Source organism: Cetorhinus maximus, chromosome 24 (assembly GCF_964194155.1).
Source record: "Cetorhinus maximus chromosome 24, sCetMax3.hap1.1, whole genome shotgun sequence".
Classification (NCBI taxonomy): Eukaryota; Metazoa; Chordata; class Chondrichthyes; order Lamniformes; family Cetorhinidae; genus Cetorhinus; species Cetorhinus maximus.
The window spans coordinates 34,588,830-34,614,687 of NC_135902.1; the positions used below are offsets into that span (position 1 = coordinate 34,588,830).

Below are 25,858 nucleotides of genomic sequence, written 5' to 3' on the forward strand. Positions count from 1 at the left end.
TACTGGGGGAGAGAGAGCAGGAATACTGGGAGAGAGAGAGCAGGAATACTGGGAGAGAGAGAGCAGGAATACTGGGAGAGAGAGCAGGAATACTGGGAGAGAGAGAGCAGGAATACTGGGAGAGAGAGCAGGAATACTGGGAGAGAGAGCAGGAATACTGGGAGAGAGAGCAGGAATACTCGGGAAGGACCCTGGCCCCCCCACTCCCAGCAGAGCGAAAGCAGCGAGCCGGCCCCCTGCTCAGAGGCAGGCAGCCAGGAACCGAGCCCAGCCAAAGCCCATCTCAGGAGCCAGCCGGAACAGAGGCGCGTCCCCGACAGCCTACCGGGGGGCGCGCACAGAGTCTGCCGCCTCGGTGACGCGCAATGACTCGCGTAACCGCGCGCCTGGTTACATTAGCCAAAGTCGCGCTGAGAAGTTATCACAAGCCGGACTCCGCTTTCAATCTCCTTCCTCTGCCCAGCTCCCCCTTTGTTTTAGGACCAATAAATAATAAGAATGAAATCAACACATGTTCAGCGTCCCGATCCCGGGTTGCTCAGAGCAGTTATTAAACTGTTAACTCCTGGAGATTTCAGGTCAATCCCCCCCCTCTGCTCACACCAGCCACAAACTCCCACTCTCTGTGTGGTGGCTGCTTTAGCGGCGGTAAATCAGACAGAGGGGATACCACCCGATTAAATGGTGGGAATGGGGGTCCCAGGCAAGGTAGTGGTTGAAAATACAGCCAGCGTCATTGTAGCAGACCTTGCACTGGCAACTAGAACATATTTTGCTCTAATTGCGCTGAAAAGGAAAAGGGGCCCAGGGGGAGAGGAAATGGATTAGATGTCCTTTTTTTAAAAAAAAAGAAATGCTGGAAATATGCAAAAAAAATCAGATGTCGTATCAATTAAAAATCAGTTGCGAGCCACTTAAAGACAAAAACACATTTTATTCACTCGTCCCACTCTTGGGAACAGAGGCTGCTCAAGATGCATTGGAGGACCATTAGTAAATTGGTACAAATGTGCCTCCCCATCACTACAATGTTCTGTAGACGAGGAATCGGCTTGGCCTGATGAGATAGCTGTGTCGTTTTATCAGATTCCCTGTATTTGCATTTTCCTTCCTTCGTCCTTTTGTTCTCTTGTCAGGATTTGAACCTATCCCAGACTGACAGGGCGCAAGTCTCTTTGCCTCTGATACTCTTTCGAGTTATCAACAGTCACAGATTGCAACTACTATTCGAGTACAATCACAGTTCTTGGTTTCCGGGAGTGGGACATGAACCCACAACCCTCTGATTCAAAGGCGAGGGTGCTATGAACTGAGCCACAGCTGACACCTCCTCCGTCCTTTTGTTACTGCCTTACTTTACTACACTGAAATTGCCAATTGACCGATAAGCTGCATGTCACCACAGGCACTTACCAAGGTTCCCTCCTGTGTAGGGGTTTTGAAGTAGCTGATTTTAACAGGCAGCAAAGAAAAAGGTCCACCCTCTGCGTGATCCTGTAACAAAATCGTGGCAATTGAGCGAAATCATGACAGGCGTATTGCACAGGAGGCTTCAATGTGAAAAGGGTTGAGTGGGCAAAGAGGCCATTGACGATTAGGAGGATATTGTGAAAATGGGGATTCCTGCACAAGAAGTACTTCATCTAAAACGGTATGTTTAGCATAACTGCTGGTCGTTTTTGAAAATCCTGAGAAGTGTGAGCTTTATGCCCATTCACTTAACCAGTCCATATCCTTTGTAACTTCCTGCTCCCATATTACCTCCTAATTTAGTGTCATATGCAAACTCGCACACACCGCCTTCTATCCCTTCAGCCAAGGTGTTAATAGTGAAAGGATGAGATCCCCGTATAAGTCCCTGGTGAACATCACTTGATAACAACAAAAAGCTAAAAGCTACTGCGGATGCTGGAAATCCAAAACAAAAACAGAATTACCTGGAAAAACTCAGCAGGTCTGGCAGCATCGGCGGAGAAGAAATCAGTTAACGTTTCGAGCCTTCATGGCCCTTCACCTAATCAGAGAATGTTCCCAACTCTGTCTGTAATCTCCCAACCAATTATCAATTCATGTTGCAGTTTAATTTCCGGTCCTATGTGCTTTTATTGCTTCTTTTATCTCAGACAGAACCTTATCAAAGGTCTCCTGAAAGTCCAAATTGACCATATTTTGCAATACTTTAAAGTTCCACTTTATTTGTTATCGCTTTAAAATCGCTGTAATTTATTTTCTAGTTTTCGTATTCCCCACCCCCCCAAAATTCAGGTATAGTACAAACACTGCCTTGTATAACTTCTATGCTGAATCAAGGTAGGCAAAAGATCTTCAATCAACAATTTGTTATTAATTAATACTACAGGACTGCGTTCTTGACAACACTCGCTGATCGCAGACACGCCTCTAAGCAATGCTTCATACAGCCGAGAACAGGGAAGTTGAGGTGGGAGAATCACATGCACAAACCCGCAGCAAAGCCTTCTATGTCAATATCTAATAACTTCACTGATGCCTGTAGCTAAAGAAAAAGGGAATGCAGGTTTAATTCTTGTGCCTGCCATCTGCTAGTGACAGCAACGAAAAAGATTTTTTTTAAATCTCTCAAAACAAGAGAATGCTCTACTTCACGTGAAAAATAATCTGAAACTGTATTCAATTTCTCATTTACTTATAAGGAATTGTCAGAGAATTTCTAAAACCTAACTTTCCTCATTAAAATGTGGACTTTGCATTTGTCGACATCCAACCATTCACCAGCAGAACCTCAAAATATCAAAAACCGAATAGCTGCAGCGCGTGACTTTCACAAAAACAACTCATTGTCCTGCATCTACTTTTCGGCCCTTATTTTTGGTTTCCCATTTCCGAAGGAATATTTTTGAAGGGTTTCAGAGGGAAGCAGGCAGTTGGCCATGTTCCAAATTAAATTGGACAATCTTATCGTGCTGCTGTCCATAAGGTTTTTCTTTTTGTTGTTTCATGAAATCATAAAATGATCTCCTACAAGCAACTCAGTTGTATAAAGCAGATACAGTCCAATAACAAGAATTTCATAAACGTCAGGTAGCAATGCTCTTAACATTGAAAAAGACAGAGATAGAAAGAGGAAAAAGTCACTTGGTATATACTCCTCCTCCGTCAGGCACCATGCCCTATGAGGGCATTGATATCCATTGGATTAGTCCATGATTATGTTTGGCAAAATACTGCAGTAGTCTTCTGCAGTGTGGCTGACTAGGAAACTACTGCCTGCCATCAGGTGTATTGGCAGGATTTAAAGACTGTTTGGCTGTTTCATGACTTCCATGGCTATCAAATCCTGAAGTGGGACTTGAACCCAGAGCTTCTGGCCCAAAGGTACTGATGGTACCACTGCGCCACAAGGCCTCAACCTGGGACCCATCATCTCCATTTAATTTTTCTTGAGGTAGTATAGCTGATCCAAAATTCCTAGATATTTTTCAAATCTCAAATTGGGGCCATTTGTTCTAATTTTATTTGTTTAGTCCATTTTAAGACCAGTTTATGAAGTCCCCCAAATAAACTGATTTCAATTCACATTGTTACATTATTAAGCAGAGGGAGAATGGAACGTTTTCTCAAATTAAGTCAATGGCCATTGCATGTTTTTTTTTTAAATGTGTATAATTTTTTAAAGCAAGAGGGAAGATACATGGCCACAGGACGAGAGCAGAGCCCTTGTAATTCTTCTGGCATTGCTCTAGTTAAGAGCCCACACTGGCAACAATGGGCTGATCAGCTTCCTTCTAGGACTACACGGTGCGGATTAAACTTTGATATAAATAATGGTAAATCTATTATACGCTGGCTCCCCCTTATGGTCATATCAATGTATGATCCTACATCATGCTAAAGTGTTGAATTAACGCCATAGCCAGCAAATGTTCAACCACATAAGAATCTGTAGGGGCTTTGCTTTTGAAAAAGAAACATGATACCCCCCAGCCCCCAAACATTTGTAGAACATGCAAATGATTTGATAAAGAAAATAAACAATGTAGCCTTTCATTCCATGTGTTGGATCACTAAACACAAAACAACTTACATTCATGTAATGCCATACATGCAAGAATATTTCAGTGGAAGACAAGGACCAATCTAAAACAAAAGGATAAATGGGACCAAAGGCACAAAAGAATTAAGGAAAAAGAAACTTGTGCTATTGAAGGTGAAGAGGTAACAAATCAAAATGATGTTGGGCACAGTAATTCATCAGCCTCAGCAAAAGAAATGGGCAAGAAACAGAGCACAGAACGCAGGGAGAATAGAACAATTGTTCAGGCAGTCGAGGGAGCAAGGAGTTTAACGGTGCATATAGGCAGGGTTTTGTTCAGGGCAACAGGCTAGGTTTCGAATTCTGGATTGTGAAATATGTGAAGGGTGTGTGGGCGCGTGTGTGGGCAGTGGGGGCTAGTGATGAAGAGCCAGTGAGAGCAGTTGAGAAGTCATTTCTGCAGTAGCCATAAAATTTTAAGCAGCAGGAGGAACTGGGGCAATCTTTTGTACCATAACATATAGCATAACCCAGTGAATGTAACAACACAACCCCACCTTGACATACAAACTGGATATATCTTCCATACCTGCCTTTGCACACTTCTCCAATCTTTTCAAAGGCAGACCATGATACTTCTGGTTTGAAATTCACTTTAGTAAGAATAAAAAAGCAGAACATTTAATGAGACTACTAAATACAGGTATGCAGAGCATTTTAGGGGTCTTTGGACGTGAATCATAGTGTTAACATTCAAATACAGCATCAATTAAGAAATTATGCATTCACCTTTATTGTAGGGAGGTTGGAATAAAACATTAATAAATCTTACTAAAATTACATGGGGCTTTGGTGAGGCCACACCTGGATATCTGCATAGTTTTGTTCTCCTTCCACAAGGAAGGATATACTTGCCTTCAGTGATGCAACCAAGGTTCACTAGATTGATTCCTAAGCTTAGAGGGCTGTTCTACGAAATGGGTCCATATTCTCTTAAATTCAGAAGAATGAAGAGTGATCTCACTGAAATGTATAAAGTTCTTAGCAGGCTTGACAGGATAGATGTTGAGGCTGTTTGCCCTGGTTGGAGCTGTAAAGTAGTGGCTATAATCTCAGAATAAGGGGTCAGCCATTCTAGGACTGAGGGGGATGAGAAATTTCTTGTGATGGCTGTAAATCTTTAGCTTTCTCCATTCCCACAGACCTATGAATGCTCAGTCACCAAATATATTCAAGACTGAGATCATAGATGTTTGAGCATGAAGGGATACAGAGATAGGACAGGAATGTTGAGTTTATGTAGAAGTTTAGCTATGATCTTAATGAATGGTATAAAGCAGGTTCAAGGGGTCATATGGTCTACTCCTGTTCCAATTCAGGTTCTTTTAAGTTCAACATGTTCATTTTGAGTGTTTTCTTTATATTTTTAAATTCTTTAGCCAAATCCAAATGAAGCCAAAAAGAAATATTATGGATATTACCAGACCAATAACAAAACTGAAAATTTGGCAGTGCCAAACCTGGGGCTTTGTAGAAAAGCTTTACGAATTCTGGGTGTTTTCTTATTCCTAATAAAGGAAGAAATTAATTGTTCTATTGCAACAAAAATTGCTTGGAAATAAACAATGGAATGCACTGAAATAAGTATAGAAATTTTGACAAAATATCCAACTTTACAGAATTTATATGACCAGCTAAAGAAAGAAAGCAAGGCTGACATGCTAAGTCCTGCTTCGCACATTCCAACAAAGGGTCAAAGTTGATCTTAAAAAAGGTCTCCAAGGAATCAAGTAGCTAAATTTCTAAATATTTAAAACCGTTTACTGAGACCTAGAAGGGAAGGGGGAAGAAGAAAGAAGGTAACTCTTTGCAATAGAGTTAATAGAAAAAAATTTCACTTTCATGCAAATTAATTTTAAAACCCAAAATATGACATAATCGCTCAAGAATAGAGAAAATATGTGGGAGAGATGAGGCCGGATCAGAAATGTAAAGGAGGTCATCAGCATATAGGGAAGAGTTTCTGCACGACTCCATCCCATATAACACCTGTATATCTCCACAGGTCTGCAGTGAAATTGCCAGGGGCTCAATAGCAAAAGGTATTGGAGAAAGGGACTGTCCTGTTTGGTAACTCAATGGAGGTCAAAGAGTTTAGACTGGATATTATTTGCACTTACTGAAGTAACCGATGAAGAATACAATAGTTTTATCCATTTTATAAAAATGGATCCAAATACTAATTTTTGAAGAGTGCAGAAAAGGTAGTCCCATTTCACTCTTATCAAAAGCCTTTTCTGCATCCATAGTTATAAGAACTTCAGGGAGAAGAGTAGTTGAATTGGTATAAATAATATTGAAAAGACGCCTTAAAGAAGGATTGCCTGCCCTGTATAAAACCTGTCTGGCCAGGAGAGATAATAGATGGAAGGACAGGTTCAAGGTGATGGGCTAAGGCTTTAGCTAGTATCTTGACAGCCACATTTAAAAGGGAAATAGGCCGGTATGAACTAATGCAATGCAAAAGACCCTTATCCCTCTTTAGAAGAATAGGCAAAGATGCCTTGCGCAGAGTAGGAGGGAACGTTTTAGAGAGAAAACATTCCAAAAACAGAATAATAATGGAAAAAGTTGTGATGGTGCCAGTCCTCTGGCACCATCCCTATGGCCAGAGAGGGAGTAAAAATTTGGGTCAGAGCCCCTGCAATCTCCTCCCTTGCCTCCCTAAGCAAGTCTGGGACAGAAATCATCTGGACCTGAAGATTTGTCCACTTTTAATGAAATTCTATTGGAAATCCATCAGGTCCTGATGCCTTATTACTTCGCATGGATTTACTTGCCTTTAGTATTTCATCTTGGGAAAGGAGTACTTCTAACACATTCATAGAGTCAGACGTTAGAGATGCAATGTCCATATTATCAAAAAAATTGTGAAATAAAGCAGTATCTGAAAAGAAGTCTGAGGTATTAAAGAATGGAATAATAAAGGTTGAATTGATCATTGATGTCCTGATGATCAGTGGTGGTTGACCATGTTGGAGTGGTGATTTCAACTATAAGTTGAGAGGAAACAGACTGGCGAAGCTGGTGAGGTGGGAGCCTACCAGTTCTTTCACCACGCACATAAAATGTATCACATGATCCAGGTGTAAGCTTTTCCATTTGTTTAGTGGAAAGATGATCAAATTCAGTCTGTAGAGCCAGATGCTGCTTGTATAATACTGGTAAAGGTGGAATAGCATACTGCTGGTCCACTAAAGAATTTCACAGAATCACAAAATCTCACAGTGCAGAGGAGGCCCTTCGTCCCATCAAGTCTGCACCAACACGTGAGAAACACCTGACCTACTTACCTAATCCCATTTACCATAACTTGGCCCATAGCCTTGAATGTTATGACGTGCCAAGTGCTCATCCAGGTACTTTTTAAAGGATGTGAGGCAACCCGCCTCCACCACCCTCCCAGGCAGCACATTCCAGGCCGTCACCATCCTCTGGGGAAAAATGTTTTTCTTCACATACCCCCTAAACCTCCTGCCCCTCGCCTTGAACTTATGTCCCCTCGTGACTGACCCTTCAACTAAGGGGAACAGCTGCTCCCTATCCACCCTGTCCATGCCCCTCATAATCTTGTACATCTCGATCAGGTCACCCCTCAGTCTTCTCTGCTCCAATGAAAACAACCCAAGTCTATCCAACCTCTCTTCATAACTTAAATGTTTCATCCCAGGCAACATCCTGGTGAATCTCCTCTGCACCCCTTCCAGTGCAATCACATCCTTCCTATAATGTGGCAACCAGAACTGCACACAGTACTCCAGCAGTGGCCTCACCAAGGTTCTATACAACTCCAACATGACCTCCCTATTTTTGTAATTCATGCCTTGATTGTTAAAGGCAAGTGTCCCATATGCCTTTTTCACCACCCCACTAACATGCCCCTCCGCCTTCAGAGATCTATGGACACACACGCCAAGGTCCCTTTGTTCCTCAGAACTTCCTAGTGTCATGCCGTTCATTGAATATTTCCTTGTCAAATTACTCCTTCCAAAGTATATCACCTCTCACTTTTCAGGGTTAAATTCCATCTGCCACTTATCTGCCCATTTGACCATCCCGTCTATATCTTCCTGTAGCCCAAAACACTCAACCTCGCTGTTAACCACCCGGCCAATCTTTGTGTCATCTGCAAACTTGCTAATCCTACCCTCCACATAGTAATCTATGTCGTTTATATAAATGACAAATAATAGGGGACCCAGCACAGATCCCTGTGGTATGCCACTGGACACTGGCTTCCAGTCACCAAAGCATCCTTCTGTATTACCCTCTGTATTCCTACAACTAAGCCCATTTTGAATCCACCTCATCAAATTACCCTGTATCTCATGGGCATTTGCCTTCTTTATAAGTCCCCCATGTGGGACTTTGTCAAAGGCTTTGCTGAGATCCTTATAAACTACATCAACTGCACTACTCTCATCTACACACCTGGTCACCTCCTCAAAAAATTCAATCAAATTTGTTAGGCATGACCTCCCTCTGACAAAGCTATGCTGACTATCCCTGATCAAAGCTTGCCTTTCCAAGTAGAGATAGAGTCTCTCCTTCAGAATTTTCTCCAGTAGTTTCCCTACCACTGACATGAAACTCACTGGCCTGTAGTTCCCTGGCTTCTCTCTACAACCCTTCTTAAATAGCGGAACCACATTAGCTGTTCTCCAGTCCTCTGGCACCATCCCCATGGCCAGAGAGGGAGTAAAAATTTGGGTCAGAGCCCCTGCGATCTCCTCCCTTGCCTCCCTAAGCAAGTCTGGGACAGAAATCATCTGGACCTGAAGATTTGTCCACTTTTAAGCCTTCCAACACCTGCAATACCTTGTCACTCCCTATATCAATTTGCTTAAGGACCTCACAGTCTCTCTCCCTGAGTTCGATACCTTCATCCTCATTCTCTTGGGTGAAGATGGATGTGAAGTATTCATTCAACACTAGCAATGTCATCTGGCTCCACCCATAGATTGCCCCCTTGGTCCCTAATGGGCCCTACTCTTTCCCTGGTTATCCTCTTCCCATTGATATACTTATAGAATATCTTGGGATTTTCCCTACTTTTACCAGCCAGAGCTCTCTCATATCCCCTTTCCTCTCCTAGTTGCTTTCTTAAGCTCCACCCTGCACTTTCTGTACTCCACTAATGCCTCCGTTGATTTGCTTCCCTTGTACCTGCTAAAAGCCTCTCTTTTCCTTCTCATCGTAAGCTGAATATCTCTGGTCATCCATGGTTCTCTGGGCTGGTTACGCTTTCTTATCACCCATAGGGAACATGTTGAGCCTGAACTCTCCCCCACCCCCCGCTCATCTGTCGATTTCCCCACAAGTAGCTGTTCCCAGTCTATCTTGGCCAGATCCTGCCTTATTTTACTAAAATCCACTCTACCCCAATCCAAAACATTTCTTTGCAACTTGTCTATCTCTTTGTCCATAACAAACTTAAACTGTACCATGTTGTGGCACTATCATTAAAATGCTCGCCCACCACCACCTCAGCCACCTGTCCGGCTTCATTCCCCAGAATTAGGTCCAGCAATGCAGCTTCCCTTGTTCAACCCTCTACGTATTGACCTAAAAAGTTCTCCTGTACACATTTCAAGAAATCCACTCCATCCAAGCCCTTGACAGTGTCTATCTCAATGAATGTTGGGGAAGATGAAATCACCTAATATAATTACCCTATTGTTTTTACACACCTCCGCAAATTGTGCACATATTTGCTGCTCAATTTCCTGCTGACTATCTGGGGGTCTATAATAAACACCTAACAATGTGGCTGCCCTTTTTTATTCCTAAACTCTACCCACAAAGCTTCATTTGATGCCCCCTCCAAGATATCATCTCTCCTTACTGCAGTAACTGACTCCTTAACTAATAATGCAATGCCTCCTCTTTTACCCCCTCCCATCTCGCCAAAAGATTCTATATCCTGGAATGTTGAGCTGCCAATCCTGCCCCTCCCTCAACCACGTCTCAGTGATGGCTACTATAACACAATTCCACGTGTCAATCCTCACCCTTAACTCATCCGTTTTACCTGTAATACTCCCGGCATTAGAGGCCATCCAGCCTTGCCTTACACCCTTGAAACTTAATGCAGCTGTACTCCCTCTGACTTGTTTTACTGTGTTATGATGTGTCCCTATTCTGTTAACATTGTGTCCCTTCCCCCTACTGAATTAGTTTAAACTCCTCTCAACAGCACTAGCAAATCCGCCCGCAAGGATGTTAGTCCCGCTCTGGTTCAGATGTAGACCGTCCCGCTTGTACAGGTCCCACCTTCCCCAGAAACGGTCCCAGTGAACCAGGAAACTAAAACCCTCCCTCCTGCACCAACTCTTAAGCCACGTATTCATCTGCGCTATTCTCCTATTTTTAAGCTCGCTAGCACGTGGCACTGGGAGTAATCCAGAGATTACAACCCGAGAGGTCTTGCTTTTTAGTCTACTGCCTAACTCCCTGAATTCTTGATGCAAGACCTCATTCCTCTTTCTACCTATGTCATTGGTACCAACAAGTACCATGATCTCTATCACCCTCCCCCTTCAGGATGCCCTGCAGCTGTTCAGTGACATCACGGACCCTGGCACCAGGGAGGCAACACACCATCCTGGAGTCACGTTGAAGGCCACAGTAGCACCTATCTGTTCCCTTGACTATAATCCCCTATTACTATTGCTCTTCCTCCCCTCCTGTACAGACAGGCTGCTTGTAGTGCCAGAAGCTTGGCTCTGTCTGCACTCCCTGGAGGAACCAGCGTCCAAAATGGAATACTGATTTGCGAGCGGGACCCCACAGGACTCCTGAACTACCTGCCTGTTTCTCTAGGACTGCCTGGTGGTCACCCATTCCCTCCCTTCCTCAAGTGCCTTCAGCTGCGGTGTGACCACCTCTCTAAACATACTATCCACGATGCTCTCAGACTCGCGGATGCTCCACAGTGTCCCCAGCCGCCGCTCCAGCTCTGAAACCCGAGCTTCCAGGAGCTGCAGCTGGTCACACTTCCTGCACACATGCTGGTCGCGGGCACTGGAAATGTCCCCGGCTTCCCACACGGAGCACACCACAGCTTTGAGCTCTCCTGCCATTAATTATCCCTTTAAACCTTTTAAATCAATTACTCTAGGTCCCTTCTTTCCTGATCTTCGTTACTATAGAAGTTGCAAACTATAAACCACAAAAAGACCTTAAACTATAAGTGATTAAAGTAGTGAATACTTACCCGACCTGACCTACTTACCAGTCATTCCTTTCCCTTTGTAGCCTCTAATGCTGCAGCAGGGCAAGAGCACTCTCTGCAGATTTAAGAAGTTGGATAGCCAAGAAAAAAAAATGCAGAGCACCTCTTCCCCTATGCACCAAATTGCCAATACCCACACTCACTCTGGTTGTATCTCACTCAGGATGAGCTCTCTCCCCTGTTCGTGTTCAAACAATTTTGAGGTATTACTTTTAAGTTGAGCAGTATATGAAATTACATAGGTAAGCCTTCGCACTCTCTCAGATAGTAGCAAAGGAAATATCTGGAGCAGTATCAAGTTCTATAAAAGCATCTATTTCGGAGGAAACGAATTTAGTAAAATCCAGAAGAGAATCAAGACCCCATGGTGGGTGAGAAACAGATTGGTCATGGAATCATATTGCTAAAACTACAGAGGGAGGCATGATCATAAATCACAAAACTATTGTATGTGTAAGATTGAATTAACGGGAGCAGTCTCTTGTCAAGGAAAAAAGTCAATATGCAAATAGGTGCGGTGAACAGGACAAATAAAGGAGTGTGGTCTTGCTGATGGGTATAGAAAACACTGAGTCTAGCAATCTGTGTGTATCCAGAAAGGAACGGATGGCTGAGGCCGATTTTGATACTGGAACAGATTTTGTGGATGAGCGATCTAAATTTGAGTTAAAGTCTCCTCCAGGAAGTAAGTGATATGAGTCTAAATCATGTAGGGAAAATAAGTCTGAAATGAAATGCCAGTTGGGTGCATATAGATTAGCTAGGACAGTTAAAAATTCTGCCTTGTACTATAACATAGCGGCCATTAGGGTCAGCTATAACCTGAGTGTGAACAAAAGGAATGCTTTTATGGATTAAAATTGCCCCATCTCTCACTTTACTTTGAAAATTAGAATGAAACATCTGCCTGACCCAACCCTTCTGCATTCGAAAGTGGTCAGATGTCTACAAGTGAGTTTCCTGCAGGAAGGCAATGCCCACCTTCAAATGATGTAAATGAGAACTTTATTTCTTTTTTTAGACCTTTCACATTCCAGGTGATAAAATAGATTGGACAACCACCCTGAGAGGCCTTAATATTAGTGGACATTATGATAATAAAAGCATATCAAAGCATATGGCTCCCATTGGTTAATCATTGCAAATAAACAATTAAATATTTTTGAACCTGAGCTTATCCACCTAAAGAATGTTACAAACTGACCAAAAGGAAAGTATATACACGAATATTTGGAAGAGAAGAGAGAAAAAGAAAAAAGGGAGAAAATATAGAAGGGGAAGGAGGAAAGAAAAGCTTATGTCACCTCCCCAAACGAGGTGAATGCTACCCCTCACAGCTAGCGTACTGTTCAGATCGATCTTACCAGTGTCTTAAAAACACAGCCCACGTTAATATATAATTAAATATCCCAAACAAATGTAAAGCCCAGCATGTGCTAAACAAGGTGCAGAATCTGTCCAAAGCAAGTTTTGTAATACTGTGCTCAACAAAAGAGGGAGAATATACAGGATGATTCAACTCTCAAAACAATTCAATTGCACATGGTGAAAGGTAAAAAAAAAATAAACACCCATAGGGTTTATGTAAAACTTCCCACTATTAGTGCAGTTTGGACATAAGATAGAGATTGGTACAACCAACAATACTTATGTAACAGAACCATCATTCATAGTTACATAATTAAGCATGTGTACCATTTTGTCCTGGGTGAAGTCACAATCTAACTTAAGAGAAGGTACAGTTATGTCCTTGAAAAAGGCTGAAGCTTCTTGCAGTGTATTGAAAATTTTATTCACTCCGTTAGAAGTTACACACAGGCAAGCAGGGTGGAGAAAGCCATATTTAAGTCCGGCTTCACAAAGTTGGGCTTTAACAAATTTATATTCTCCACGACGTCAGGCTGGATCCATGCTGAGGTCAGGGTAGACGAACATATCGCTTCCATGAAAGTATAGTTGATCCTTTTCTCTAGACAGACACAATTTGCTCCTTCACTCTATAGTGATGCATTCTTAGTATTAACAGTGTTGGGGGCTCGCTATGCTGTGACCGCAATGCCAAACGGCGATGGGCTCGATCCACTACCGGTGGTGAATCAAAACTCCCCTTGCCAAAAGTGCCTCAGTAAAAGTTGTAGGGTTTCCCTGTTCCACACCCTAGGGCACCGAGAGAATCCTTAAATTTTGTCTTCGGCTGCGATTCTCCAGGTCATCCGCCTTTGTCAACAATTTATTTCGTGCTTCCAGCTCAGTGAAGCAGGTCTCCAGAGCCGCAATTCTGTCACTTGAGTCAGTAGCTGATTGTTCAACATCCCACAGCCTTTGGTTGAAGGAGGCGACAAAGGCTTGTAGAGTAGCAACAGGGGAACGCAGTTCCGAACAGAGTCCAGCAAGTTCAGTGAGAATAATGCTCTGCAAGTCAGCAAGTGTGCTGAGAGAATTAAATTCAGCATGTGAAACCACCATGTTGTTACCAGCTGTAATATCAGACACCGCAGTTGATAAAGCACCAGGCCCAGTTTCATTCTGATTGCGTTTGCCCCTGGGTTTAGACATTTCAAATGTATGTTGCATATCAGAGCAAACCCCAAAACAGCCTAAAAGCTGAACCTATCAACCCAAATTGAGCAATTTCCACAGGGATAAACCACAGAAATCATGGGAGCTGTCTTCAGCCACCTCTTACACCTTTCTCATCACATGACCGCTCCCATCCTCATTGAGTTTGATATCAAACTTCAATTTATACAAGATGTTAAAGGAGAATATTTCAGCTAATTTTTTGAATATACTTTCAAAAATGTTGATTTCTCAAAGTACTGGTTAATAAGGTCGCCACGAGCAAACTTTCAGTTTAAGTGAAATTAACAAATTGACAGGGCATTGTAAATTGGATTAACTGGTCAGATAATCGGAAACCAGTCAACTATGGCAATGTACTAACTGGATAGCAGTGATCAAGTTGGCTTCTTCCTCATACAAATGTAAACTGCAAGTAGTACAACCTGAGTTTGTAGATACATTGAATTTTTGTTAATATACAACATTCAGAAAAGGGGTTTCCCTAGTTTTGCAAAATAAATTTACATACTAGATCTATTTAATAGAAAAAGTTGCTGGAAATGCATAGAATACGTATAACTTACAGAACTGATTTCCTTGGAATTGCAAGTTTGGTTTCAGATCCTAGTTCCCTTCCAACAAATGTCCAGACACACCATTTTTAGAACAGTATAACAGTAAACAAAATTCAATAAATCAGGATGAATTGAGTGTGTTATAAAGTAGGTTTAGACTGTAAATTTGTAACCACTTCAAGTACAATGCCAACTCTTTGCAAACAATTGAACTGGCATGTAAGAGCCATACAGAGAGCATGCTGCATTGTCAGAGATGCTCAATGCTAAATATTACACCATGGACCTATTTGCCCTATTCAGATGTATGTAAAAAATAGCAAGATCCTATTTGAAGGGCACGGATGTTTTCTAGCTGTCGTGACCAACATATAACAATTATTACTAGTCATTTCTCATTATTATCTGTTGGACTTTGCCGTGCACAATCTGGCTGTAATAATTCCATGCAAGTAATGACACTTAGCATAGTACTAGGCTGACTAATGCACTTTGGGATGTCCTGGGGTCACTATTTCCATGCAATTGCACTGTTAGTAAACTCATCTGTTTGGATGTGTACAAATATCACAAATCACAAAGAAACTTCTGTAGTTTTTTTTTTATTCAATATAATCTGAACAACATCTAGAGATTTCAGCTCCTTACTTCAGCTCTTTCACAGCTAGACCTGGTGAAAAAAAAAGTTCTAACAGTTAGGATATTAGAGGCAATAAAAAGTATCACAGAACACTACCCAAATTAACACCCACAATCTGAAATTTGAAAAAGTAAGTTTAGCTTTCTTACTTTGGTGGGAGCAATTTAACTTTTTAAAATCTAAAACTCAGCGAGTCACCAATTTACATTTATATAATTTTTCTTTATATAATATTTTTCCTTCAGGTCCCAAAGCACTTTACAATTAAGTACTTTTAAACCCAGTAACTTACAATGTAGCAGCAAAATTCACACGTAAATTCAAAATTTATGGTAGTGTCTCAAAGCAGTGGTTTAAAATTTATAAGTAAAGGGACCTTCAAATTGACAACAGACGCCAAAATTAAAATAGGAGTTATAAAGAAACAGACTCTCCAATATGGGCCATTTATATGCAAATTAACTTCTATCAGGATTTCTTCTGCCAGGTGGAACTTGTGGAAGTCGAGACAGCAGCGTTGAACTTGTGCCTACCATTCTGCCAATGTTGTCTGATTCATGAATTAAAACCAAATATCAACATTATTAATTTTATACTGCGAAACTGAAAAAATGGTTTTCCAGTCCTTCAAAAGATTTCCAAATTTGCTTGGATCTCTGGTCTAAAGCCACAGCCCTTTTGTCTGTGGTACAGCATGTGTGCAAAGATTCTTTCAGCTGTTTAACTGCTGACAGAGTTAATTGTAACAATTTTTGCTCCAGCACAATGCCTGTATAAAAATGAAAATTGGACCACATCCCCTCCCCCATCAATTTGTACGTTCTGTAAATTTCTTACCTGGAGGCAGTGACTGTTTGAGTTTCTCAGCCTTCTCTTTGTCAGTGATGACTAGTGTGTATAGGTACCTGCTGCACCGTACTTTGAATTTTACATTGTCTTTGTTCTTCTTAATTTTCACAGCTACATAAAACAAAGACAAATTGTCTCAATAAAAGCAGACAAGAACATATAGAAACATCCCAAACCACATTCCTGAACAAAGCAGGCTTATTCCAGTACCATTTCAAGACAGACGATCGACAACTCAAGTTGATGTCATCCATGCAAAACAAAATGAGATCACATATCCTTTCCAAGGCCACTAACTTTAAATTGACCAATGCTCAAGTTAAGGTAAATCCCTCATTACAACAAGCACACATTTAAATTAACTTTATCTTTAAATAAAGGCTATTAATAAAATGACCCCTGATCCAGATAATTCAGAACTCTGTGGGGGCTACTAGACTAGCTGCAATTAGAAGGACATACCTGCTTGACTGGTGGTTCATTTGTCACATTGAATAAAGTTATTTCCTAGAATATCCACATTGATTCAGATATACAGAAATTCTGATCTTCAGTCAGTTTCACTATTACCTGGTTCACAAAATAAGCTTCAAAAGCCCCCATGAACTATTTGTACAGAGACAGCATCCTACTGCTGCTCCACCTAGCCCATTAAAAACATTAGCTTGCAATCTTATTAACTGCAGCCATTGGAAATTCTTACTCTCAATGACGGGTTTATCCCAAATCAATGAGCTACACTGACTGGTTCATTAAGTGCTCTCCAGTATTGCAAGCATGCTTGGCTCAGATCAGATTCCAATTTACAATCTCAACTCCACTTCCCCCACCCCCCCCCAAACAAAAGGCTCTGGCAAACATCTCAACATTGTGTAACCTTTCCTCCCAACATCCTTTCTTTTTGGTACAAACCCACCTACTCCGGCACAAATTTAACCAGCACTAAGAGCAGAACAGTACTGCCCAAATTCAGTATCAACGAATTGAAACCAAGAATTGATGATTGCGATAGGTAGCCCTTTTATGTTCCAACGAGCAACTTGGATGTCCACTTTTGAGCCATACAGAGCCAAAATAACACACTTGGAATAATATCCAGCAACATAATCTATCGATTAGCTCATCTGTGCAAAGCCAATTCCTTCAAAATGCTTGGAACAGAGGCTAAATGACACAACTGAAGACAGTTGCCTCCCTTCACATAATAGAGCATGTGACAGTTTCCTCATTTACCCTTATGAGTGTAAGCTGGAGTATAAACTCTGGATAAAATTCAAGACTTAGTGATGTCCAAGCAACTGCAGGCTACGACTACACAAGTCAATAAGATAAAAACCTTATTTTAAAGACTAAAGCAATGGGTCTTCTCCACAATCTGCTCCTCAGAACTTCCAACACATTCAATACGTATGGCACTAATAAACTCAGTAATTTTGAATCTCTAAGCAGAATGACTTAATTTTGGAGAAACCATAACTGACTGCACTCTATGAAATACCAAGGGTATGCATGCAGACAAACAGGCAAATCCAAATTCTACTGCAGTTCACACCAATCTCAAAAATCAGTACTAACCCCTTCCTGGCAAAGCACAGATTTTAGGAACCTGGTATGAACTTTCAGATTGGAAAGTTCAACCTCAAGTGCCATTATTCTCCCTCCAACAATGTTACTTTATTTTTGTTAAGGATTGGAACAACTGCCAAATAAGCAGCCAAAAATAATCTGCACCTTAAGCCCAAACCTCAAAATACCCCATCTTCTTGATTCTTGACACATGAGCCAGATGAAGCACATGCTTATGCCTGTTTCTGTAGCTATCTTTCCCTGGAAACTATAGGCCAGTTAGCCTAGCGTCTATCGTAGAGAAAATGTTAGAAGCTATTATTAAAGACGTTATAGCAGGGTACTTAGAAAAGTTCAAGGCAATCGAGCAGTCAACATGGTTTTGTAAAAGGGAAATCACGTTTAACCAATTTATTGGAGTTCTTTAAAGCAGCCACAGGTGCTGTGGATTAGGGGAACCATGGATGTACTATACTTAGATTTCCAGAAGGTATTTGATAAAGTGCCATATCAAAAGTTACTGCGGAAAATAAAAGCTCATGGTGTAGGGGGCAACATATTGGCAAGGATAGAAGATTGGTGAGCTAACAGGAAGCAGAGAGTTGGCATAAATGGGTCTTTTCCTGGTCAGCAGGATGTGATGAGTGGTGTGCCACAGGGATCAGTGCTGAAGCCTCAACATTTTACAATTTACATAAATGACTTGGATGAAGGGACCAAAGGAATGGTATCTAAACTTGCTGACAACACAAAGATAGGTAGGAAAGTAAATTATGAAGAGGAAGTAAGAGGCTACAAAGTGACATAGATAGGTTAAATGAGTGTGCAAAGATCTAGCAAATGCAGTATAATGTGGGCAAATGTGAAATATTTCATTTTGGCAGGGAGAATAAAAAAAGCTTCTTATCTAAATGGAGAGAGGTTGAGGAGCTGAGATTCAGGGGGATCTGGGTGTCCTTGTGCATGAATCACAAAAGGTTGGTATGGCAGGTAATTAGGAAAGCTGATAGAATGTTATCATTTGTTGGGAGGGGAATTGATTAAAAAAGGAAGGTTATGATTCAGTTGAACAGGGCATTGGCGAGACCACATCTGGTGTACTGTGTACAGTATTGGTTTTCTTATTTAAAGACAGACGTAAATGCGTTAGAAGCAGTTCAGAGAAGGTTTACTAGACTAACACCAGGAATGGGCGGGTTGTCTTATGAGGAAAGGCTGGACAGGTTAAGCTTGTATCCATTGGAATTTAGAAGAGTAAGAGGAGATTTAATTGAAACTTTTAAGATTCTGAGGGGTCTTGACAGGATGGATGTGAAGAGGATGTTTCCTCTTGTGGGGGAACCTAGAACTAGGGGTCACTTTTTAAAAATAAGGCGTCACTCATTTAAGAGAGAGATGAGGAGAGTCTTTGGAACTCTCTTCCTCAAAAGACGGTGGAAAGAGTCTTTTAATATTTTTAAGGCAGAGCTAGATAGATTCTTGATTAACAAGGGGGTGAAAGGTTATCGGGGATAGGGAGAAATGTGGGGTTGAGGTTACATTCAGATCAGCCATGACCTTAATGAATGGAGGAGTAGGCTCAAGAGGCCGAATGGCCTACTCCTGCTCCTAATTCCAATGTTCATATGAATAGGTCGCTAGCCTGTCGCCTGAGGCTATTGCTCAAGGGGTGCCACTCCACATCGAGCACGGCTGACCAGGAGACTCTCCTGCTCTTACCACCTGCCTTAAGCACACTGGAAAGTTTTACAGGTTGATAAATCAAGCTGTTTGGCCACATTATGAACCATCTTCTTTGGCCATCAAGTCTTGGAGCAAGACGAGACCCTGGAGCTTCTGGCTCAGAGGCAGGGACACCCAGTGCATCATAACACCTCCCAAAATACCCATACTAGTGTTAAATTAACACCACCTATATTGGCTATCCTCGTGACCCCTAACTGACTATTTTATATTGTGGAATTTCATCCACTGGAAACTAGACAAACTCCATCTTGGAATCGTATATCAGGAGGGCTGCTAATTCCATTTACTTATGCTTGACTCGAACCTAGCTCCCAGCATGCCAAAATCATAATGGTTACAGCACAGAAGGCGGCCATTTGACCTATTGCGGCTGTGCCACTCTGAGCGACTCAACTAGTCCCATTTCTGCCCTTTCCTCATAGCCCTGCAGGTTTTTTCAGGTGCTTATTCAATTCCCTTTTCAAAGGCTCACTTGTATCTGCATTCATTTTCAAGGTAGTGCATTCCAGATCCTAACCACTCTTCCATTGCTTCTTTTGCCAGTAATCCTAAATGGGTGACTTCTGGTTCTTGACCCTACTGCCAATGGGAAGTGTATCTTTATCTACCATGTACAGAATTCTCATGATTTTAAGCACCTTTACCGTCAATCCCCTCAAAATCTTTACTTCTCTAAAAAAAGGAGAAAAACTCCCGTATCCAATTTTTCCATGTGACTGAAGTTCCTCAACCCTGAAGTCATTTAATTTCCCTACCTTTTCCCCCTGCCCCACATCCGTTGTGGGAATTTAACATGATGGTTCACGAACCAGAACATCTTGAAAAGCAACCCATAATTCCATCACAATTTTTGATTCCAATTTACCTGGGACAGACCATCTCCCCCCAGTGAAACTGGTCCTTCTCCAATCTAGTACTGTTACTTGAGATCACTCCTTGTCCTTTCCCATGATTAACCCAAATCTTATGAAACTATGATCATTTTCTTCGAAAGGTACCCCAACTGTGACTTGACCCACTCATCTTTTCAGGTCAGATTCAGTAATGCCTCCTTAGCTGGGCCAGAAGCATGATCAAAAATTCTCCTGAACACATTTCAGAAACTCTTCCCCATCTCTACCCGTTGCACTATTAATATCCCAATCTATATTAGGATAACTGAAGACCCCCCATTATCAGTACCCCACAGGGTGATAATAACCACCACCCACTCCAGAAGGGCTCTTTTTTTGGTTTTCACTAACCAATGTGATCCCATTCTCACATACACACTTGCGTGCACAGCACGCAAGGGGAAGGAAAGAACAGAAGGGAAGGGTTGTGACAGGGCAGAAGATTGAATGAGAAAAGAGGTGTTTGTGGAAGACAAAGTGGGGCTATAATGGGCGAAGTAAAGAAACAAAGGATAGGTCTAGAGAAGCTGGGTAGGTAGCAACAGCAGAATCATTGCCAGCACCTTGTTGTCTAGAAAAATGGTAACAGTGGCTTTCCCTGCCTCTGTACTTCCTTAAAATCCATTATATTGCTAACTTTTTACAGTTTTGATGGAAGGTCATTAACCTGAAATGTTAATCCTGTTTCTCTTTCCACTGACGCTGCCTCATTGGCTAAGTACATTTTCTGTTTTTAAATCGCAGTGTTTTGCTTTTGTATTCAAGTATAATAGGCCAGTCACCAACATTATGCTGGTATCCTGCATTACTCAAAATAAAAGTTGACATTCTTACTGAATCCAAACTTACAGCACAAGTTGTTGCATAAAATCACAGGAAATAGGAACAGAAGCAGGCCGTTTGAGCCTGCTCCACCATTCGATAAGATCGTGGCAACCAGATTGTGGTCTTAGCTCCACTTTCCTGCCCCCACCACCAAAATAACCCTCAAACTCCCTTGTCAGTCAAAAGTCTATCCAACTCGGTCTTAAATATATTTGATGACCCAGCCTCCACTGCACTTTGGGGTAGAGAATTCCAAAGATCAACAACCCTTAGGGAAGAAATTCCTCCTCATCCCAGTATTAAATGGGAGACCCCTTGAAACTGTGCCCCCTAGATTTAGATTCCCCCATGAGGGGAGACATCTTCTCATCATCCGCCCTGTCAAGCCCCCTCAGAATCTCATGTGTCAATGGGATCACAGCTCATTCTTCTAAACTCCAAGAAGTTTAGGCCCAACTTGCTCAACCTTTCCTAAGGCAACCCTTTCATTCCAGGAATCAACTTAGTGAACCTTTCCTGTACTGCCTCCAATGCAAATACATCCTCTCCTAAATAAGGAGACAAAACCTGTACCTCTTACTACTGAGGTGCGATCTCATCAATGTCCTGTACAGTTCTAACAAGACTTACCTACTTTTATATTCCATTCCCCTTGCAATAAAGGCCAACATTCCATTTGCCTACCTAATTATTTGCTGTATCTACATGCTACCTTTTCATGAATGTATAAGCACAATCCAGATCCCTCTGTATCACAACATTCTGCAGTCTCTCTTCATTTAAGTCATATTCTGCTTTTCTATTAAGCAAATCATCTCACATTTTCACACATTATGCTCTATCTGCCAAATTTTTACCCCCTCAATGAACCTATCCATATTCCTTTGCAGGCTCGGTGTCCTCCTCACAACTTGCTTTCTTACCTATCCTTGTACTGTTAGCAAATTTGGCTACAATACACTTGGCCCCTTCATCCAATTACAATACATTTGGCATGTTGGCCCTGTATGTCACATTCACCATCTTAGTAACAACGTGTTCCAATTATAAATGCCTTACAATTCACTTACATTTTGCATCCTTTCTTCTTGCTGTTAACAAAAAGTCTTTGATTTCTGCTATCATACGTGGCTGTTTGAATACAAAAAGGAAAATTATTAGTTTTAAAGCAATACACAAAAGCACCACTACTAGTTAGTTTTAAAAAAATGTTGACACTTTACATAGTACAAAATGTTAATTCCCTAAAAGGCAAGTTCTTTCCTGGGAGGACAGAACTGCATTCCAATTGAATCGTTTGATGACCTGACCATTCGATTTGCACTCCAAACTTAGCATCAGTGTTACATTGTTTTGGAGTCAGACATTAACTTGGAGTAAATGGATAATCATACACAAGGAATACGATAACCACAATCTACATGCCTATGAAAGGACCAATACATCGCCTTCATATGTGTCGAACATTTTTCTGGTTTTTATACTGCCAAATACGTCAAGGATGGTCTACAACAGATAAACAGCTTCTGAGCCACTTACCACAAGCAACAACAATTTGCATTTATGTAGCACTTTTACTGTAGTGAAGCATCCCATGGCACTTCACAGGAAAACGATCAGGCAAAAGCCAACAACAAGCCAAAGAAGGCACTATTAGGTCTGGTAACAAAGTTTAATTAAACTGTGTATTAAATGAAGTAGTAGGGGATAGGGAGATGGAGGCTGATGTTTATGGAGAGAATTTCAGAGCCTCGGACCAGGCAGCTGAAGGCATGGCTGGAAATAGTGAGGCAAAAGCTGCTGGGAGCATACCACACACTGGAGTTGGAGGAATGCAGAGTTTGTAGAGGGTCAGACATTACAGAGACAAGGAAGAACAAGACCATGATGAATTTACATGCGAGGATAGGATTTAATCAAAATTATTAGAGAATTTTTTTTTTTTTAAAAAGGTGGTGCTGGTGGACCAGAAGCCAGCGTAGATCAGCGAACATGAGGTGAACAGGAAATTTGTGTAAGCCAAGACACAGAGCTTAGGATAACTTCACATTTAAGAAGGGTGGAAGATGGTAAGCTTGTCAGCATTCTACAGACTGGAAATGAGATACAGAACTACAGTGAAAGATGGAGAAGAGAACTGATCGGCAAAGGATGGCGACAAATCTCCAAGGACAGCCAAATTTGAGAAGGACTCCTCAGACTCTCTCAGTCGACAGCCAAAGGTTGAAAAAGGGCCATTTTCCTGGATATTCTAGAGATGATCACATCTGTAGTGCCCCTCAGTGGGTGAAATTCACCTTGGAACTCTGGGAGCAGCTCTTCAGGCACCGAGAGGAAGTGGTTGAAGAGGACATTCCCCATGACAGACTGCACAAATCCACTCCGACTTTCCATATGCCAGCTCAGCCTTTAGCCAACCAAGGAAAAGAATATTTGAGGACCAGGACCTCAAATCTGGGACTAAAGTCGTGGCTTACTGGGCAACAGTGATCCCTGTGTTCCTATTTGCTTTGGAGACCTGGATAAGTCATAGCAGGCAGCTCAGGGTATTGAAAAACACCACCAAATGCTGACTCTGCAAAATCCTTTATATTTGTTGACAGGGCAAGTGGTTTAATATCAACATTTCCAAAATTGAGACGCAAATCTCCCAAAACCAGCTAGGCTGGACAGGGTGTATATGTTATTCGCATGCCTGACACCAGCTCCCCCCCAAAACAATTGTTCGCTGAATTTCATCGCAGAAAGGGAGCAGGGGAAACACTTTAGGGATGTTCTCAAAACATCACTGCACAAATTCAACATCCCCACCTATTCACGGCAATCCCTGGCTTGCAACCACCCAAAATGGAAAAGGAGCATTCGCAAGGCAGCAAACACCAAAAGACCTCACTCAAAGGGAATAGCTCTGCAATCCTGCCACATCCAGTCGTAAATGGTGGTGTACAATTAAAAAGCTAACACGATGAGGAGCCCACATGACCAGTCCAAACATTAATGACTGTGGAGCACAGTCCGAGTGCAAAAGTCAAGGCCGAATAGTTTGCAGCCAGCCAAGCGCACGATCCATTTGGGTCTCCCCTACGCTCCCCACCCTCATAAAACCAGTCTTTAATCAATTCGATACATTCCACATACCAAACAACTGAGCACACTAAATACAGAAAAGGCTATGGGCCCCGATCCCATCCCAGCTGCAGTGCTGACGACTTGTCCTACAACACTGCCCATATCTCTAGCTAAGTTGCGACAACACTGACATCTACCTGATAAAATAGAAAACTGCCCAAGTAGGTTCTGTCCACACAAACAGGCCAAATCCAATCCAGCCCATCAGTCTACTCTCAACTATCAGTGATGAAAGGAGTTGTCTACATTGCACTTACTCAACCATAACTGCTCACTGACACTACCAAAACCACCTCACTCCAGAACTCATTACAGCCTTGGGTCTAAACATAGACAAGAGCAGAATTCCAGAGGTGAGAGTGAATGTCCATACATCAAAGGGAACATTTGACTGAAAGCAGCATGAAGGAGCCCTAGTCAAACTGAAGTCAAATGAGAACTGGGGGTAAACACTAGCTATTCGCAAATCCTCAGAAAATGAATATCAGACATGAAGTGTGACAACACAGCAAAGAGACCAAGATGTACTGACGTGGTAGAGCTGGGGTTGCCAGCAAACATATAAACTAACATATCTTCATATGCTGTGATCTAGAAGAATGTAGATGTGAAATAAGAGGGCCAAGCATAGATCGTCGGGGTCTCCAGAGACAACTTCAGCAGGTTCCAGGGGCATTCAATCCACTTCACATGTGAAACACTGAATTTGGAGCAACTGGAAGCAAATGCTCTCCAAGCTTCAAGGGTTACCAGTTAACAGAACAGGTGATGGATGGTGGGTAAGAAATTCCAAGAATACAATGTGAACTTTATAAAGTAGATACGCATGCACCAACTTAAAAAGGACAATTCATCACTGAATTTCCAATACTTTAAAGCAGGTTGGAAGTTTCATTCAATACTCATTCGGTTCCTAACAGGAAAGTGGGATTAAAATCCAACTTCCTGCAGTTGTGACACCAGCATCCCCAGGCCATCAAACCTGACATAACCGGGCTGGGGTTGAGACTCTCTTAAGCGCAGGTCCATGTCCGGATCGCGGATTTTCAACAGTGTTTTAACAGGTTTGATTTATAGCGACGTCCCTCCCCCACCCCAGACTTACCATGGCTGCGATGTGTCCAGCGGCGGGGAGATAAACCGCGCTCTGCAAAACACAAGAATGAAAATCAACCGGTCAGCCAGGAAACTCCTTTAAAATATTAAATTTCCGCACTCGGGATCTGCCCCATACAGACAAAGATGAGCTGCCCAACCCTTCACCCCCCATCTGAGCTCAGTTATAACCCGATTCCGGGCGATTTGAGCGAGGATGGAAAGAGATAGAAAACACGAGCACTCCGACTCCATTACCTAAAGCTCAGCCGCTCGTCGAGAAAGAGATCAGTCCCAGCAACATCCGGGAATTAAACCAGCGCCCCCTACGGATTCCGCGCAGGGACAAAACACACCCAACACACTCAACGAAAAAGTCGATACGTGAGGCACTTGATGAACGAACAAACAAACAAATGATATTTGTGCATATCTCTAGACTATATTCGAGAGAGAAAGAAAACAAAAGCTAACCCACAGATTCAAAATTAGTTGGCATGGCCCCAAAAAGCTGACAATACAAGACAGTCCTGGCTACATGTGAAAACAAGTGGTTTCAGGAGTTTTTCAGTAATTTCAGCTTCAGCTATTTGCACAAATCCTTAACTTGTTTTAGAGGGGAAAAATAAACACATGAAATGTCTGGCGGGGAAATCCTAATATTTAAAACAA

General features: G+C 42.0%; 2 protein-coding genes across 5 annotated transcripts in view; both read right to left on the reverse strand.

Moving 5' to 3' along the window:
* Positions 1–326, reverse strand: part of ttyh2 (tweety family member 2) — a 144,047-nt gene extending 143,721 nt beyond the window's left edge. The window contains exon 1 of the mRNA XM_078571005.1: positions 159–326. The gene's annotated coding sequence lies outside the window, so the exon portion shown is untranslated. The remainder of the gene's footprint in view (positions 1–158) is intronic.
* A 12,533-nt stretch (positions 327–12,859) lies between these two features.
* The window catches only part of rpl38 (ribosomal protein L38), a 56,682-nt gene continuing 43,683 nt past the window's right edge, over positions 12,860–25,858 (reverse strand). For 3 of the 4 annotated variants that reach the window (XM_078571002.1, XM_078571004.1, XM_078571003.1), the window contains exons 2-5: positions 25,197–25,238; positions 22,033–22,093; positions 15,921–16,043; positions 12,860–15,113 (exon numbers count right to left, since the gene is read on the reverse strand). In XM_078571002.1, the coding sequence (XP_078427128.1) occupies positions 15,088–15,113; positions 15,921–16,043; positions 22,033–22,093; positions 25,197–25,199 (213 nt within the window). In that variant the 5' untranslated portion in view covers positions 25,200–25,238 and the 3' untranslated portion in view covers positions 12,860–15,087. Of the gene's footprint in view, positions 15,114–15,920; positions 16,044–22,032; positions 22,094–25,196; positions 25,239–25,325; positions 25,466–25,858 lie in introns of those variants that run through there. The other variant, XM_078571001.1, reaches the window with a different exon arrangement.